The following is a 17,828-nucleotide window of genomic DNA, read 5'->3' on the forward strand; positions in this document are numbered from 1 at the left end:
GTCGGGGTGGGCTGGACAGAATGCAGGCCCAAAATGGCCCACTGGAAGGGGCATCAAGTTGAATCCAAAACCTCCATTGGGTTCTGAAATCTCTGTTTGTTTTTGTTTTTGTTTTGCATTTTTTTTTTTTTTTTTGGTGTAACGAATCCTTGATTTATTTTGCTCTTCTTGCCACTAAGAGTACTCGCGTCTGCTTTCTGATATGGGGAGAGCAGTCGAGCCACCGGCAAATCACGTCCCAATCTGCTTGGACTTGTTCAGGCCCAAGATCAGCTCTTTCAGGCTTGCTTCAGTTAAAAAAACGAGCCGTGCTCAAATAGTTGCTCCAGTAGTTTTGAGAACGAGATGGTTCATGAACTATTTACACCAAACTAACAAAGTACATAAATAATGACACTCGATGCATCGATCAAGGTCTACTGAATCATTGTTTATGTATGATACGTGGAGGGAAAACGAATTGGCCCATTTATCACTCATGCAAGCGATCATATTTGGATAGTTTATTACTGGAATTAACCACCATAGAGGAGTTAATCTAATCACGAGAGAGGTAATTCTTGTAGGTTACTGCCAGTTACCACCATCTAAACCTATTGCTAGAAACAACTTCCAATGATAAAAAGAAGGAAGAAAGACCCATTTGCTCTCTCTCGCATCCTCTCATAGAATTACAGTTTTTACCGCAATGTCTACAATGAGTGGGCTGTATCAGTCTCTTATCTTAGAATCAAGGTTTGACCCCCTCCAAGGTGCATCTTAATATTAGTGTATCAAGGTTGAAATCAGATTGAATGAAGGTTGAGTCTTTTCTTTCTAATCTAATCTCCTTCTTTGCTGCCCATCGTATTTTATCTTGCGCTTCTCATTATTAGATGCATCGATATTGTATGTACTCATATGAAATAAAAATTGGTTCGATCCCTTTCCTTGTATCGTGTTCATGCTTTCGGTGCATCTCCTATTCTTTTTATATTAACTCACCTCACCTTGTATTGTGAACAAAGGATTCATTCTCGGTTTCTTCCTCTGCATTGCTGCTGCATGATGCCTCTTCACGAGCTAAAATAGTGCCCGTCCGTGATAAAGCAGAATTTTCCTTGGATTTATATATATAGATTAATGATCTAAACCGTGTAGATGCTGTTCCCTTGAGTATAATATCATGAGATGCATTAAACTCTAGATTAAAACATTAAACTGTATTGCCCACCGATCTAGAAAGACTCCAAAACCAGCTGCCTGACCCTCGTCACCTCATTGCCAGCTAAAATCTCATCACCCCGAGGATCCGCTGTTTGTCATCTGGTAAAGCTTTTTTGTCCCCAATACAGCATTTCAGACTCAAGGCACCAACTCTCCCCCCTCCCTCCTCCCTACAAATACCGACCCACTCATCCATCACAAACACCAGGCCCGTTCCACAGTTCCATACCAGTGCTGCAGCACTACGTACACTCAGGTGTTTGTGGGCATTTTGTAGCCATGGCATCCAAGCCCTCAGCCTCAGCTGCGCTCTTCCTTGCCCTCAATCTCCTCTTCTTCACCCTCACCAGTGCCTGCGGCACCTGCCCAAGCCCAAGTCCTCCCTCCGGCGGCGGCAAGTGCCCCATGGATGCCCTCAAGCTTGGCGTCTGCGCCAACGTGCTGAAAGGCTTGATCAACCTTAACCTCGGCAAGCCACCAAAGAAGCCCTGCTGCTCTTTGCTTGAAGGCCTCGTCGACCTCGAGGCTGCCGTTTGCCTCTGCACTGCATTAAGAGCCAACATTCTGGGGATCAAGCTCAACCTTCCAATCCACCTTAGCCTGCTTCTGAACTACTGTGGGAAGAAGACACCCAAAGGCTTCCAGTGCCCTTGAACACTCCAACTCTCTCTCTCTCTCTTCCTTTGTTCCATTTGTTCTGGGTGAATTTTTTATTGAGAATTGCATTGTTCCTGTTTTTATTTATTTATTTTTTCCATTTCTCGTATTTGGGATTTCTTGTTATTGCGTCGCTACTCGTGATCAACTTTCAGTTTATTGGCAAGGGAGGAGATGAGACAGCGGTCTGGAATGGCTGTTTGGTTGTTTAATTAAATTATGTTTTGAATACGCAATTCTCATCTTTAATGAAATGCGTATCTTTCTTCTTCTAGATATACCAATGATACCCAGAATGTTATTTATTTCTCTGGAGTAAGGTGGATGTTAGTCTCAGAGCCTGCGGGAAGTATGCCTACGCATTGTGAGAAAGACTAAGATTTTCTCCCTTCATCTGAAAAAAAAAATGACTATGATTTATGTACATGAATATGAAGTGGAAGAAACCAATTGAGTTTCTGTGCTTGGAAAAAGGAATAAATTAAGTAGAATCGAATGCTCGGATAGAATCGAAAACCGAGCTTTGCATTGCATAATAGAATAGATATAATTCCGTGAATTCATTCCAGCAACAAGAATACACGACAAATATCGCATTTCCATGGATATAATCTACTAATTTTTACCGGTTTGGTTCGCAACCTGCCATGCGCCCGATTTGTAGAAGATCTCTGTTAATGGCTTTGTCAAGCAATATTTAGTCGCCAAATCAATCACTAATCTCTGCATTTGAAAAGAAATTTTAGGATTTCACAAGTTCGGACTTCCAACAACTAAGCATTATTCTGAATGCATGGGAATTGATAGATGAAACTGCACAAAGGTGGATGGAATTGTAAAACATGCGTTGTTATAGAAATAAGATCCAATCAATTTCAATGATCCAAGTTGAAATGGACTAGGTCATGAAACAAGTTTATTTGATTGTATTTTAGGGATCAAATGTTGAAATATAGATCTGACCCAATTTACTCTTCCTTTCCCTCTAGAAAGCTACCCAGAGGAGCAAGGGTAGCTTGTTACAGGTTTTACTTTGTCTTTTGGGGAAAAATTGCCTTTTGACCTCTCAATGCTGACCTTATTTTACTTATGCACCCTTCATTTTAAAAATTTTCAATTAGATCTTTGAAGTTACATGCCATTCCAATATGAGTCTTCCGGCCATCTCTATTAACTAGGCATTAAGGGCTCGTTTGTTCGCGGAAAGTATGTTCCCTTCTAGAAATATGATTTCTGAGAAGTAGATTAATTCCTAGGAAGAGAATGCCTGGAAAAGTACTTTTGACATGTTTGGTTGACAATGGACAAGTGACAGATTTTTAGAATGCTTATGTTTGGTTGACCATCCACTTTTTTGGAAAAATTATGTATAATTTCTATTATAACCTTAACAAAAATTAGGTCTTTAATGCTGAAGGCTTTTTTTTGAAAAAAAATAAAAATATAGTGATTTCCGGCTCACGGAAAAGTAATTTTTCCATGTTTCTTATAAGAAAGACTTTTCCATGAAACATAGGAATCATATTTCCATGGAAATACAACTTTTCTATCTCTCTCCTTTGAAAACTCCAACTAAACAAGAGGCATCTCATTACTTTCCTGTTGACCATACTTTCCTCCTTTCTTTTCCCGCGAACCAAACAAGCCTTAAGGGATTCTCTCACATGACTATTAAGTGATAGCTTAAACTACCTTTATGACTACAATACCCTTGTCTTTTAGGCTTTAGGGTGCTTCAAGGTTTGTACTCTATCCCTGGCCCTATCTTTCTCTCCCTCTTTGTTTCTCCACTACTCCAAGACTGCTACTCTCCATTGCTACCACCATCCTTGTTTACAACCCAGCCCACAATTGTACCCCAGACCTCACTTGACACCAACTCCAAGTGCAAGCATTGTGTTCCTCATTTGCCATCAGTGGCAGAAGAACTCAGAATTTCATCCAAAAAGCCTAACCAGAAGGTATTATTTACATCTTTTGGACCTGATATAAATGATAAAGGTTTGAACTCTAACTAATTCTTCCGTCAATTGACTTATTTGAGTCTTGTCGGGAGTGCCTATTGTCGTAGTCACACATCAGGTGACAAAGGAGTGCTAAAGTTTATAAGCTTGGGCCACTCCATCTGATAGCATAATTTTTGGGGCATCAAATCCATGATGGATGGTATTAAAGCTAGATCCAATGTACGTTACAGCTTTAACAATCATACCGAATCTTCGTTGGGGATATAAGGATCGAGTGACAAACTTGTCATGAGGTTGGGTTGCAAGATTATCATGGTCTCGTATTGTCACGCCCCGAGCCCGAGGCGTGGCAGACGCCGCACGCCCGTGCGGCGGGCCGCCCAGGCGTGCAAGGCAGCTGATCATATCGAAGCAATCACATATGTTTAAAGATGACATAATTATTCAAAAAGCAGTCTTACAAAATTTCAGAATAGCATATTTACCAACATAATTCAAATGTCCAAACTAATCTAACTAAAATGCCAATAACTGAAGAAATCATCAGGAATCTAACGCACTCCCCAATCCCGTGCGATCAAGCCTCTGGATCTGAAAAACAGAGAAAATAAAATAATGAGCTACACTAGCCCAGTAAGCAACAAAATATCCCAAAGTGGGGTCAGAGCATATCAGATCAAAATACAGGATAGTAACTGGAATAATTCATAAATAACATTGTTTTACTGTTCTCAAAACTTATTATTATTTTTCCAAAAACTCTGATATCATAATCTCAACACAAACAGACTACGGCCACGTACCCCAGTGGCATGGGTTGCACAAAGTGCCAAATCCACTATTATTATCCACCGATGGCAGCCGGTGTTGCACAAAAGTGCCAAATCCACTATATTTACCCACCGATGGCAGCCGGTGTTGCACAAAAGTGCCAAATCCACTATATTTACCCACCGATGGCAGCCGGTGTCCAGAAACCATATTCTAATCACCGGTGGCGCGGTGTCGAAACCGGTTCCTCACAGATTACAAGTCGACAGGTCCAACGTATAATCCCCATTGGCGGGGCCAGAACAGAACAGAACAGATCATAGCCATGCTGAGAATGCATATATATATATAAACAGATTTCATAAATTGCCCAGTCATAATTTATGGATTTCAGAGCATAATTTTCAAATAAAATTTAACATGCTAGACCCATTTTACTAAATACAAAACATATGTCGAAACTTAATCAGTTTATCAAACAATTTGGAAATCACACTTGAAGTATTAAGTTACTTACATCTTCTCGCTTAATCCCTACTTCAGATAGGCGGATCAGGTTCACCTGTTTAAATTTAATTAATTTCTTTGTTAATTTCAGAGCTAAGCAAAAGTCCAAAAATAATACTACTGGGCACGGCCCAACAGGGCCCAGAGTTGGTCCATAATGAACATGGCCCGATAGGGCCCACATCAGATACGGCCCAATGGGCCCACATAGACTCGGCCCAATAGGGCCCTCCCAAGGTTGGCCTCTAATTTGTTCATTTATGCAATAAAAATTCGTTTCAGGGACCAATGTCTAATTACATAGCACCGTTCTGTAATAAAACTTGGGTAAAAGGACCAAACAAATATAGTTGAGGGACTTTATGTAATAAATCTTTCCTACAGGGATCAAATACAAATTACAGAATACCTTTTTGTGAAATAATATACTGCCAAGGGCTGAACTGAAAATTCCATTTATTGGCCAAATGGGTTCGGATTTTGGGTTCCGGGTTTCGGGTTTCGGGTTCGGGTTCGGGTTCCGGGTTCGGATCTGAACTGGGCCCAAGTTGGGCCCACAAAGGTACTGCCCAACTGGGCCCAACCGGACTGGACTGGGCCCAAGTTGGGCCTGCAGTGGACTGGGCCCAACGGCCCATCAAAGTGCTCACGGCCCACAATGGGCATTCTTCCTTCCCGATCTCCCCATGGACAGGGGAGATGGGAAAACGAGGGAGGAAGGAGGGCAGCAGGGTGGCCGGCCTAGGTGGCTGGACGGTGGCCCGGCCGGCGGCTCGCGGGGGACGCGGCTGTCGGTAGGGCGGTCGTGGCCGGCGGCAGATTGCTGCGGCGACCGGCGTCGAGGAAGAACCGAGAAGGATCTCGGTTTGGGGCAAAAACAGGGGAAAATATCACGTTATTTGGCAAAAGACGAAGGCAAGGAGAAGGAGGCTCACCGGCGGTCGACGGAGGTGGCAGATTCCGGCAACAGGTGGCTCGGTCCGGCAGCTAGCAGCGGCGACGGCAGCGGTGCTTTCCGGAGAGGAAGGAGAGCTCAAAACAGAGGAGGGTCAAGTGGTGATGGTGGTTGGCCGAGGCGGCTCGCCGGCTACTTGGGAATCGGGAGTAGAGGAAGGAGAGGGAGAGGAGAGGGAGGAGAGGAAGAAGAGGGAGCTCGGCGGTGATTTGGAGGAGGGGGGAAAGGCTTTATAGCCCTAGGGCAACGGCTCTCCGCCGCGTGAATCGCGGCGGTCGAGCGAAATCCGTGGCCGGATTGGCCGCGGATTAGCTGGAGGGGGGGGGTGCCGCGGATGCCCACGACGCCCTCGCCCCGATCGCCCCCGGAGGGGCCGGAGAGGATCGCGTTCGCGATCCTCTATTCCGGCTCTTCCCCAAAAAGAACGGGGCTGAAGTCGGCTGGGGCTGCCGACTTCAGCCCGTATCTCACACGTATCGTCTGATATAGGAGTGCCATATGGGTTTATAAGCCTGGACTAATCAAACATCTAATAGCTTAGCCTCTTGGGTTGTATGTCTTCTAGCATATATTTAGTCATTCATTGTGCACTGGAGAGATCTTAGCTACTTATATAAGGCCAAAGAATTCAAATACTATATTCTAACTAGTTTTTTTGGATGGATATTATAGCACAGGTTTGTTTGAGGTTGATCACCGATCAATCGTCATGTTTATGATTGGATACTTGGACCTTCAATTTGATAAGGATACCAAGTCAAGACTTAAATGAGCAGAATATGCAAGAGATCGTATTGGCGTGTATTTAGTCCCGCAACGGTCATATGCTAAGAAAATCTTAGATACTCATCTAGAGCCAAGAAACTCAATAATACTTTTCGATTAGTCCAAACAATAACTTTCAGCTAGAGCTAATTTGATTGGATTTGGACTATTAGCCTAGTCAAGATGGCAAGAATTAAACAGGAGTATGTGAGAGCTCCTAGCATGTGTTTACTCATCATATTAGTTGTATGTTGCTTCATTACACTTGTGACATCCACCCATCATGCAACCTTGGTTCCAGGCAAAGCATATTCTTTTCCGCACATGCAGCTTATCTTTTCCTAAATAATGTTGCTACGAAATACATTGATCTCATCCCACAACAGTGAGTTGCTTGGAAATCCCACATTATAACTTTTCCACTCCATATCTCCATGGAGTGGAAAAGTCTTTGAACATCATTTCATATATAAATCGGATTGTAGCTAGACTGTCATAGAGGAACTTTTTAGAATCAAAATGGAGCCAAGCTAAGAATGACAACAGGTTTACCAAATAGTTGCATTTAAAACAAGCCAGAGCAATGCTGTTACAAAGCTTTTTTTTTTTTTTTTAATGTAAAGAGTAGTTAGCCAACGTAAGATGCGCGTGAGTTCATTCAGCACGAAAATAAATTTAATAGGCGACTGTGATGTCGGTTATAATTGCAAGCATGAGTTAGCAGTCTCTGATGTTTGTTTCCTTTCTGGGGCCTCGCTTCCGTGTAAAGGCTTGGACATGTTTGCTCTGTGGCCCCCTCCCCCTCCTCCACAAACTCTGAAAAATGGATTATTTAAAACAAATTCAGTAGATCTAATCATAGAGCTCCAGCTCCATCATTTATTTTTAATCATGTATTTTAGAAGTGAGATACGGGGACTCACTTGCCAAAGTCCTTCTATTTTAAACATTATATATAGCAAAGATATCTAAAATAATTACTAAAAAAACTAATTTTTTCTGACGCCTTTTAGAGCATGTACCGATGCTTATAAGCGTCGGTAATTTTAGCGTCAACGCTTTTAAAGCGCCGCAAAATGTCGGACAGGTGAGAATGGAATTTTTTTTACCAACGCTTTTATAAGTATCGGTAATTTTGGCGTCAATACTTTCAAAAACATTGGATAAGTGAGGTAAAAAAATTTTTTATTGATATTTTGTGAAAGCGTTGGCAAAAATATCAGACCTAGTTAACAGCCGAGGAGAGAGACTGGCCGGCTGGCCGACCGACCCACGACGGGAGAGCTGAGAGCGATTAGAGAGGGATTCCACTTCAAGACGCGGCGGCAGTGGAAGGGGGGTTGGGATCGGAGAGGAGAGGGGTTGGGATCGGAGAGGAAGAGGGTTGGGATGATGGCGGCCAAGTGGGGTACAATTGGCCGCTGACGATGCTTTCTAAAACATTGTCTTAGCTTGCAATTAGAGGAGAGATTAAATCGGAGAGGATTAGGCTTCTGACGATGCTTATAAGCGTCGTCTTTAGTCTTAGCTTACTTTGGATTCCGATGGCGTTTTTAAGCAACATTTAAGTCCTTCCTTCCTTCTTCATTTGGCCTCCATCGACACTAATAAGCGTCGTACGAGTTTCATATCGATTTAGAAGCGCCAATAAATTTTGACGCTAGAGCCAAAATTACCAACGCTTTTGCATGGCGTTGGCATAAGACTGCTTTTGTTGCAGTGATATATACATATTAACGTAAGCTCTGTCGGCACGGTTCTTATTACCAGCATATTACTCATGAAAGAAAGAATGGGCATGCAATGATTACAAATAAAATTTTAACTCTCAAAATTTAGTCTAATCATGCCAACCTTGATTGGAAAAGGCCAACCCTGATTTCAACTTATCATGTCAATGTTGAGTCTAATCAAAATACAACTCAGCTCCAGCTGTCTAATTCTTCTAGTGTTCTCCAATATATCAAACATGAGAGTAGCAAATATGAGATACATCTAAATCTTTTGATCGTCCTAATTAGCAACAGTGGCTTCGCATTCTGTTTATAATTTAGATACGTATGCAAGAATTTAAGATTTTTGGTTCTTCAGAAAAAAATCGTCCAGCAGAATTGCCCAGGTCTACGTATAAATGGTGAAACAACTTGGTTTCAAACTTCAAGCTCTCTACTTAATTTAGAGGAGGGTTGGCATTATTGCGTTCTTGCTCAAATGCAACTAAAGAGTCTTCTGATTAGATGGATGCTTCGATGCGATGCTGATGTTTAACCAGGGCCAGGGCACGGGCATTTGTCCAAATACCCCGCCCCACCCACATAACCCTCCAAACCATTCCCTTGTCCTTCCCTCCTCCTGCCAGCTAAAACACACATTGCCACTACGCAGCCCACATGGCTTAGCTTCCATTTTTACTTACTTTCTTATTTCTCTTTCCATCAATAAACAAATCGCCACAAAATCTACTGGCCCTCCATTCTCCATTAGAAGAGTAAAAAATATCTACCACCTTTCTATAAATTCCCGGGCGTCACCTCTATACCGATCCATTCCATCACAAACACCGGTATCCGGAACTGTTCCCACTCTCCCACTGCTTAAACCATCCCACCTAGGTGCTCGTGCTTTATACCTAGCTATGGCATCCAAGACCTCAGCATCAGTTGCTCTCTTCCTTGCTCTCAACCTGCTCTTCTTTGCTCTGGTTGGCGGCTGTGGCTGTGCGTGTGGTTTTTGCCCAAGCCCCCCGACCGCTGGCTACTGCCCCATGAACGCCCTGAAGCTAGGCGTGTGCGCCAACGTGCTCAACGGCCTCATCAACCTGAACCTCGGCAATCCATCGAAGAAGCCGTGCTGCACTCTCCTCCAAGGCCTCGCCGACCTCGACGTCGCACTCTGCCTCTGCACGGCACTCAAGGCCAACATCCTCGGCATTAACCTCAACATTCCTATCGACCTCAGCTTGCTCATCAACTACTGCGGAAAGAATGTCCCCACTGGCTTCCACTGCGCGTAAAGTGCTAGCTCACCACCTATACATCCTCTGGTCTCTCTGTCCGTGGTCTCCTTGCTTGCGTTGTTGCAGGTATAGATTGTTTGGGTCCTCTGAAAGTTTTTTCTTTTCTTTTTTCGTTTTATCCGGTTTGGTTTTGTTGATGTCAGGGTTGTAGCTGTAGTTGTTACTGTTGTTGATTTAGGAGCAGGGACTCTGAATAAGCCTGGTTCAACAACAAAAAGTTCATGTTATGTGTGGGAAATGGATCGAAGATTCTTAATTTAAAGCCAACAAGTGTAATCCGTGTTGGTGTTGCTTGTGGGGAGGATTTCGTGTTATGTTTAGGTGCTATGGGGTTAAACTTGGTTGTCTTTATTGTGTAATGCTTTCCGCATTTGGATAGTATGTGTATGTGAAGGCCTGCTTTGGTTTGGCACTTGTCATTGAGCTTTCCTCCTTGGAGAAGGTTGCAGATTGTCCGCGAACTTGCACTCCTGGTGGTAACATTTCAATTTAGTATTTAATTTTTACTCTTTTTTTCTCGGTATTAAGATTTGATTCTAATCACTATTTTCTTTTTAGTTGCTTCTTTTTTTTTTTGAGAAAACCGTTATATTATTATTTTGGTCGCCGCTCCTATGGTTTTTATTCTGCAGCAATTTCTTCTTATGCGTCACCACCAGTAAAATATGGTTTTGGAAAGATAAGGTAGAGTTTTGGAACATACGTGTACATTCCAAGGCCACACTCTCTGCTCAATCCTGAACACTCTTTTGAACTCGCTTCTCTGTCTGATGCATATTCACCTTACGTAGGCCATATACATACACACATGCATATATATATATATATATATATGCATGTGTGTATGTATATGACCTACGTACATACGGTAGAGTTTGGGAACATGCGTGCTTCATGACTCGCGTGTACGTTCCAAGGCCACTCTCTGCTCAATCCTGGGGACGCTTGTGAACTCGCTTCTCCGTCGAAGGCATATCCACCTTAAGTAGGTTATATACATATACATACATAAATATATATATATATATATATATATATATATATATATATATATATATATATATATATATATATATATATATATATATATATGTATGTATGTATGTATGTATGTATGTATTATGTTTACACATACATATATATGTATGTATGTATGTATGTATGTATGTATATATATATATATGTATGTATGTATATATATATATATATATATGTGTGTGTGTGTGTGTGTGAGAGAGAGAAAAGGGCAAAAAAATGAAGCAAAAGTACTTTCATTTGCGCACGGAGTTAAAAAAAAAAAAAAATTAAAGCTGGGTCACATCCCTCAACCTCCGAGAATCGGAATCGAACGCGAGTTAATTCCATTTAGAAGAGTTTCGTCCATAAACCAGAGCTCACATTAGCGTAAGGACAAGAAATATCATTTGATGATGTGATTTGATACCCACTCATTTATATGAGTCAGCTTTCCTCGGTCCTGGGGATCCCTGACACTATATTTACTTGGCCTTAGGAAGAATATCTAAGGGTGTTCACGTGATCTAGGGCTCACATGTCCTCCGTTGGGACGAGACATTGGAACTACATGGTCCTAAAATCATCGCCAACATCATTATTGCCACCGTCTTTTATACACCATCAAAAGAAGATGACCATTCTCCTATTCGGAACATTGGCAGATTGGATCAAAAGATCGGCGATTTTTAGATAGTGCATTTGTTTTGAAAGGCAAATAGGACAGCAAACTGAATCGCCTTCTTTATTGTTCGGTACTCCGGAGAGATCCTTTAAACGTCTGCATTAGATATACCTTCTTCATTGTACTTTTTACTTTCTCGTGATTTGGCAGGATGCACTCATGTTAGAGCTACATAAAATTTACCGTTTTAATCAAATAATAAAAAAAAGATGGGTTTAAGACAAATCCTTCCCTAATGATGGGAAGGTTAATTTAATTTGTGAAGATGTTGACCATCCTAACCAAAGCCAACCCAAAAAAACTTGATCATGCAATTATGGTTAGACGCTAGCTGGATTTTTTAAGTATGACCATTTTATCATGGCATATGTAATTAGCCCGAGCGTCTTATGCACCGAAGATGAATGTCCACCTCACCCTTTTCTTAGATAGGACTCTTAGAATAAGGTATATGTGCATTATATGCCATAATTATGCAATCAAGTAAACTTGTTTTTGTATGCTTGATGTGCCTCCACTTCATTGTGGTGTATTTATTGGCATAAAAATAACTTTAATAATTATTTTAAAACCATTATTTTAGCCATGACAAGTATCATAAATATCTATTTAGTCTATTATATAGGAGAAATTTTAGAGTCCACTTGGATTGATATATCATTTTGTATTTAGTCTTTCATTAAAAATTTTATTCTCATTCCTTGACATTGATGTCATTTTGTATTTTAGTTTGCATTATATCTCTGTGTGTGTCCCTGTGTCTGTGTGTGTCTGTCTTGTAGCTGTTCCATGCATCCTTTTCTTTTTTCTTGTTTCACAATCTCTTATCCATAAAATTTCAATATGCATGTAAGAATGGTTATATAACAAGCATATCATCTATGTATAGTTTAACTTGGTAGTATTGCACTATAACGATTTTTACACTGACATTTTTTTTTAAAAAAAATATGATTATCATTGATTTTTGATATATGTTGTTTCTACCTAAACATAATTAGAGTTTAGAATTTGGGAATAGAGCAAGATCTAAGGTGTTACATTTGCATCCACCCCAAATCAAGATCTTGGTGGCTGATTCAAGCTACTTCCTAGTGGTTCAATAATTAGAACCAGCGGAAGTCTGATGGGCCAGGAGCAGAACATGGGCGGTGGGCGTAAGGCCGGTTGGTGGCCGTGTGGACTCCACTGCGAGCGTTCGCAAACCCGTGACGAACCGGTCCCGGTGGATCCTAACGCTTCTCGGTCTTGTCAGTGCTTGGCTCGTCAGGAGGGTAAAGCTGCCAGGGACGCACAGCTAAAATTAGGAGTGGTACGGTTCAGTCCGTGACCGTCTCGCATAACTTGTTTTTTATAGGGATCTAAAGAGGGAAAAAAATAATTTTGATGTGACAGCCACTTTTTTTGACAAGCGTTTTTCAGCAAGTATAGCTTTTGCGATAAGTATTCTACGTTATCGCCCACGTTGGAGCTCCGCTAGGCACCAACACCATGCATGGCATGCCAATTATTACCTTGGAACCTCACAACCTCCCACCAAATAACGTAAACTATTAAAGATAATTAGGTGAAAACTGCTAAGATGGTAGAAACTTTTAGTGGTAAAAATTATCACTAAAAGTAATAAATTATTATTAAAATAGACTAGTGGCATAATAATAATAATAATAGTAATAACAATAATAATAATAATAATAATAATAATAATAATAATTTTTAACATACTAAAATGATCCGATCGGAGAGAAGAAAGAATTCTCTCAATTCGTTCAATTTAAATCTATCAAAATAAATTAAAAAAATAAAAAATATAAAAGTGAGATTATTTTTTTTATTGATGGTGATAAAATGGAGGCACATTACCACTATTTATAATAGTAAGGTTCGTTCTTGCATAATTAATATTGGATTCCACTTCTAGTTCCAATGAGACTCACTTTCCTAAAATAGGCATTACTAGTAGAAATAAATTTAATAAAATTAAAATTCTATAAGAGATAGATCTCGACTTGTGTATTAACTTGGCCTTCTGTTGCTCTACCTGATTCTTCTTGTATTAAAAGATACACTAGATTAAAATCTTTCCTGAAAAGGTAATTTTTGGTTTGACCGGCCTGTTTTAGAGCTTAAACGATGAAATTTAGGCATAATCACTAGAGTCGCAATCCCCTTTAGGAGTGACACTACATTGTAAAAATTAAAAAATTATCCGATTTCGAAATAAATATCATGTCAATCGAACATTGTGTGGCCAAATTATGGCATTCGAAAAATTGGCTTGCAATTTAGCTTTTCAATATGGTGGATCTTGTTTTTGGATCTTATCCAATATTACTTGTAGTGGCCAAAATAATCCATATCTAATCTAGTAATTCTTTTAGATCATTAAAGACACCATTTTTTTCCGACTAAAAAATAGTTGTCATGAAGATGAATATCTCTATTAAAATAGAAAATTTACCAGTCATATTAGGTCTATATATCTTTAAAAGCTATTATTCTACCGCTACGTACATGTAGACTACTCTTAGCAGACAAATATCATTTTGCTGCTATAAAAGTTGTCAATAAAACCCTCTTATCTTGTGGTAAAATTTGGGACTATTTTGGTATTGAATAATTTGATAAATATTTGCTATTATGGTCACGAGTTGAAAGGCCTATTCAAAGGTTCAGTAAAATGTACTTATTAAGTAGCATTTTGTCAATTGGTTGTCATTTCTTTTCTTACTTTTTAACAATGTAGGCATCTCTTCGAACCTCGTGGTATTTTCATTGTGCTTCTCTTTTTGGAGAAAACAGAGGGGAAATGCTAAGTTCCCCCAACCAAATTACTTTTATTGTATTTCTAAAAATACAACAATGATGATGACAATAATATTAATATAACATGATGATGATCATGTTAATGATGACAATGATAACTTTTTTGTTTCCAAAAATGTAGTTGTTGTTGGCCAACCCCCAGGTCTGAACTTACGATCTCTCGCTCGGAGAGGAAGGAATCAACTAGCAAAGTTGGCAACCATTGTTGCCAACGATGGTAATTAGCTTTGTATAAAATGTGGACAAGATTATGATATAGATACCTACGATGAATTCATTTATAATGAAAAAAAATGATTCATGAAGGAATACGATATGGAATCTACAAATTAACTGCCTAAACTATCATCGTGCATTGGATTGCAAAGAATAAAGAAATGCCTTAACTATAGCACTGTGACCTTTTTTTTTTTTTGCATTTTCACCAACAAAGGAAAAAAAATATCGAAAAATCATGGCATTTTGATTTTCCTAATAATACCTACCATCTATATCAAGTGTTGAAAATCGATAAAAATTCAAAAGGTCCTAAATGTAAGTCTGTCTATTTGGAACATATAGTATATATACCATGATAAATGATTTAAGTTATATGTTCATTCATAATTGAATGTTTGTAATAAAAATCTTATTACACATCATTTTTCAGAAATATAATGAAAAATATTGTTCACAAACATTATGAAATTTAAAACACACATATAGAGAGGGGTTTGCTACTTTGCACTCTAATAAGAGAAGGATGATTGTCCATGATTGTATCACATCTATAGGATATTCAAGATACAAATGGATGGATTTGATCGCCCTGCATTGTCTGAATTGATCTTCAGGTGGAATGTGCAACCGAAGCCGCATAAAATAATCTAAAACTTGTCAAGCCTTCCCCACATCCGCATACGTATCCTCTATCAAGTCAATCGAAACTTCAATATTTGAAATTAAACTCCTCACTTTCTAATCATGCAAACAGCCCTAATTTCGGGCTGTTTGTAAAGAAAGACTCCTTACATTTTTTGCAGCCAGCAGTCGCTTGATTGGTGTCCTCACTTCCGTCCGACCGAAGAGAAACCTATCTTTTACTATTTTAAGGTTAAAATTACCATAATGTCCTATTCACCTTAGAATAGCTAGAAAGAGATAATAAAAACATTGGTAGGTACGGAAAAGTATGAATATTTCGGCGATTAACTTACAAGTAGTAGTAATAGGAGAGAAATATTCACGAAACATTTCATTTTTTTGGGTAGAATATTGAATGATATCTATAAGGATTTATATACAATCCCAACTTCAGCTAGTCTTTTTGTATGAAGTTTTGGATTATTGCAAATGGTGTCAAAATGAATCCGGCTCATAATTTTGAGACAAATAAAACCAAACTGAATTCAAATAAAAATCATTGCAAGTCAGTACGCAAGCTAACAACCTTACAAATGATTTTGAGGCAAGAAATCATTGACACCATTGAAGCCAGCTCTCAGTCAAAGACACCCTAACCCTAAACCACCACATTATCACCAAATGCCGATCGAACCCTAACACAAGAAGCCACGCCACCCATTCCAACGTATCAAACTTGCTAGTTTTGTTTGTTTTTGTTTTCTTGATGCTAGCTAGCTGAGAGGGCAGACGTGACCCTGAGGAGGGTCCTTCCCGCAAGTGATGAGGACCTGGAGGGCCAGTGGGATATAAATGTCGAGGTTGAGCACCCTCAGCTTGATGGCGGTACAGAGGCACACTGCGGCCTCCAGCTCCAGCAAGCCCTGCAGCACCGGGCAGCACACGTTCTCCACCGGCTTGCCCAAACCAACGTGCACCAGACCGCCCAAGACGTCGAGACACAGCCCCAGTTTGAGAATGTCGAACGAGCACCTGGCCGGAGGTGTACCCATCCACGGAAGGCCGCTGCCGCCCTCGGATGGAGGTGGAAGCAGCATTCTAGGTGGCTTCTTTGTGGATGGAGACCATGGGAACGTCGGGCGGGAGCACGAGTTGCAGGCGAATGCCGCCGGCAATGCAATGGACGTGAGGGCCATGGATAGGAGCAGTGCTGCCTTGGTTCTGGAAGCCATGAAGATAGCGTCTTAAGGATGGGAGGAATGCATCACTGTAGGTGGATTTATAATGAGTTCTGAGCCCAACCCGTGAACTACTCTTTTCCAGTTATCTAGTTCTTTCCGCCTTTCTTTTTAATTTGAACTTGTCTCGAAAAATAAGTGTTTCAGTGAAGGGTATGATAATGGCATTGGGTATGTGGATCTCCATGGCACCCAGTTCTCCTCACGGATGTCTATACTCTCTCTCTCTCTCTCTCTGTGCCTGATTCTGATCGACTGCACGTGTACGTTTGTGTCACGGTTTTCCTACTCTGAGGCTTAATTTGGATTTTCTGTTGTTGGGTTGAGATTTCTTAGTTTCATTGCCTCAACATGCATTTAGGCTTGAGAAATTCTGTTGAGACCGAGTCCAACTTGACCCCAAGATGTTTAGAATCTAGCTAGTTTCGAAGTGCAAGATTTAGACCTAGTATTCAATATGTCAGATATTATCATTCTAATGCCGAGCCTCATTGCAGGTCAAGTGTACGTGGCACAATTCTAATAGTCAGGGACTGACTTTAGTGCAGTGTTTTGTTGATCAAGGTTGTTCGAGTTTGGAAGGATGAGGTCCGATACTGGGAGATCCACACCCAATCCACCTGGCGTAATATTCTATATAAAGAACCATTGCATGCACCCATGGCTCTAACTTCAGGTGTGGGTTGTCGGTCTGAATCGGATCCGTGTGGTTCAAATTGTAGTCTATCCAATCCAGTTGCACCACTTTTTGAGAGCATATTGGTGATTGGTATTTTATTAAAAAAAAAGTTTTAAATTTCTTGAGAATAGATTACCGGGGGAAGAAAAGTAGACATCAGGGCACTTCAGCTCTACCCTTCCGGCAAGTTGGTAAATCCTCTCGTATTTTGTCGCGGCGAAAGACAGAGAAAAAGACAGTGTCCGGCTGTCAGTGGGTAGAAGTATGGGTCCGCAGTTTTAAATTCGGGGTCAGTGTTATAAGATATGGTTCAGTACCCGAAGGAAACACGTGAATCCCTTTCGTTTTGTAAGCGGCGGTGGTGTGTACTCACCAAAAGAATAATTGGGAAGTACTAAACCTGAGAATTCTGTAGCTTTTTATTTATCAGAGAGACAACATCCTGTGGGGATCTTTTTATATGTAGACTTGGCATCTTAATGGCGTTTGACTGGATTTGTTTGTACTCAGCCCGTAACGCATCACGGTGTGACAAATCCATGGGAGGGAACCCGGTTTGCCCGAAGGAGGTTTTGGTAGCTAGGAGCTAAGGTACAAAGGAATCAGCATCCGATGCATTGGAACATGAATCAGGTGGAGCTTCCAGTTTGTCAGGTATCATACGTATTTCAAGCATGGAGCAACTTGCACTGCTCACTA

At 40.5% G+C, this 17,828-nt stretch overlaps 1 protein-coding gene and 2 pseudogenes across 1 annotated transcript; 2 read left to right on the forward strand and 1 right to left on the reverse strand.

Annotated features, from left to right (window-relative positions):
- Positions 1–1,377: 1,377 nt before the first annotated feature.
- On the forward strand, positions 1,378–2,137 carry LOC103712154 (14 kDa proline-rich protein DC2.15 pseudogene; annotated as a pseudogene).
- Positions 2,138–9,364: 7,227 nt separating this feature from the next.
- LOC103712153 (lipid transfer protein EARLI 1 pseudogene) lies at positions 9,365–10,263 on the forward strand (annotated as a pseudogene).
- Positions 10,264–15,752: 5,489 nt separating this feature from the next.
- On the reverse strand, positions 15,753–16,444 carry LOC103712152 (36.4 kDa proline-rich protein-like). Its single transcript, XM_008798596.5, has one exon. The coding sequence runs from the start codon at positions 16,442–16,444 to the stop codon at positions 15,986–15,988; it is 459 nt and encodes a 152-aa protein (XP_008796818.4). The 3' UTR covers positions 15,753–15,985.
- Positions 16,445–17,828: the final 1,384 nt, after the last annotated feature.

Source organism: Phoenix dactylifera, chromosome 6 (genome assembly GCF_051530095.1).
Source record: "Phoenix dactylifera cultivar Ajwa chromosome 6, Ajwa_hap1_PhDact_Kaust_v1.1, whole genome shotgun sequence".
Classification (NCBI taxonomy): Eukaryota; Viridiplantae; Streptophyta; class Magnoliopsida; order Arecales; family Arecaceae; genus Phoenix; species Phoenix dactylifera.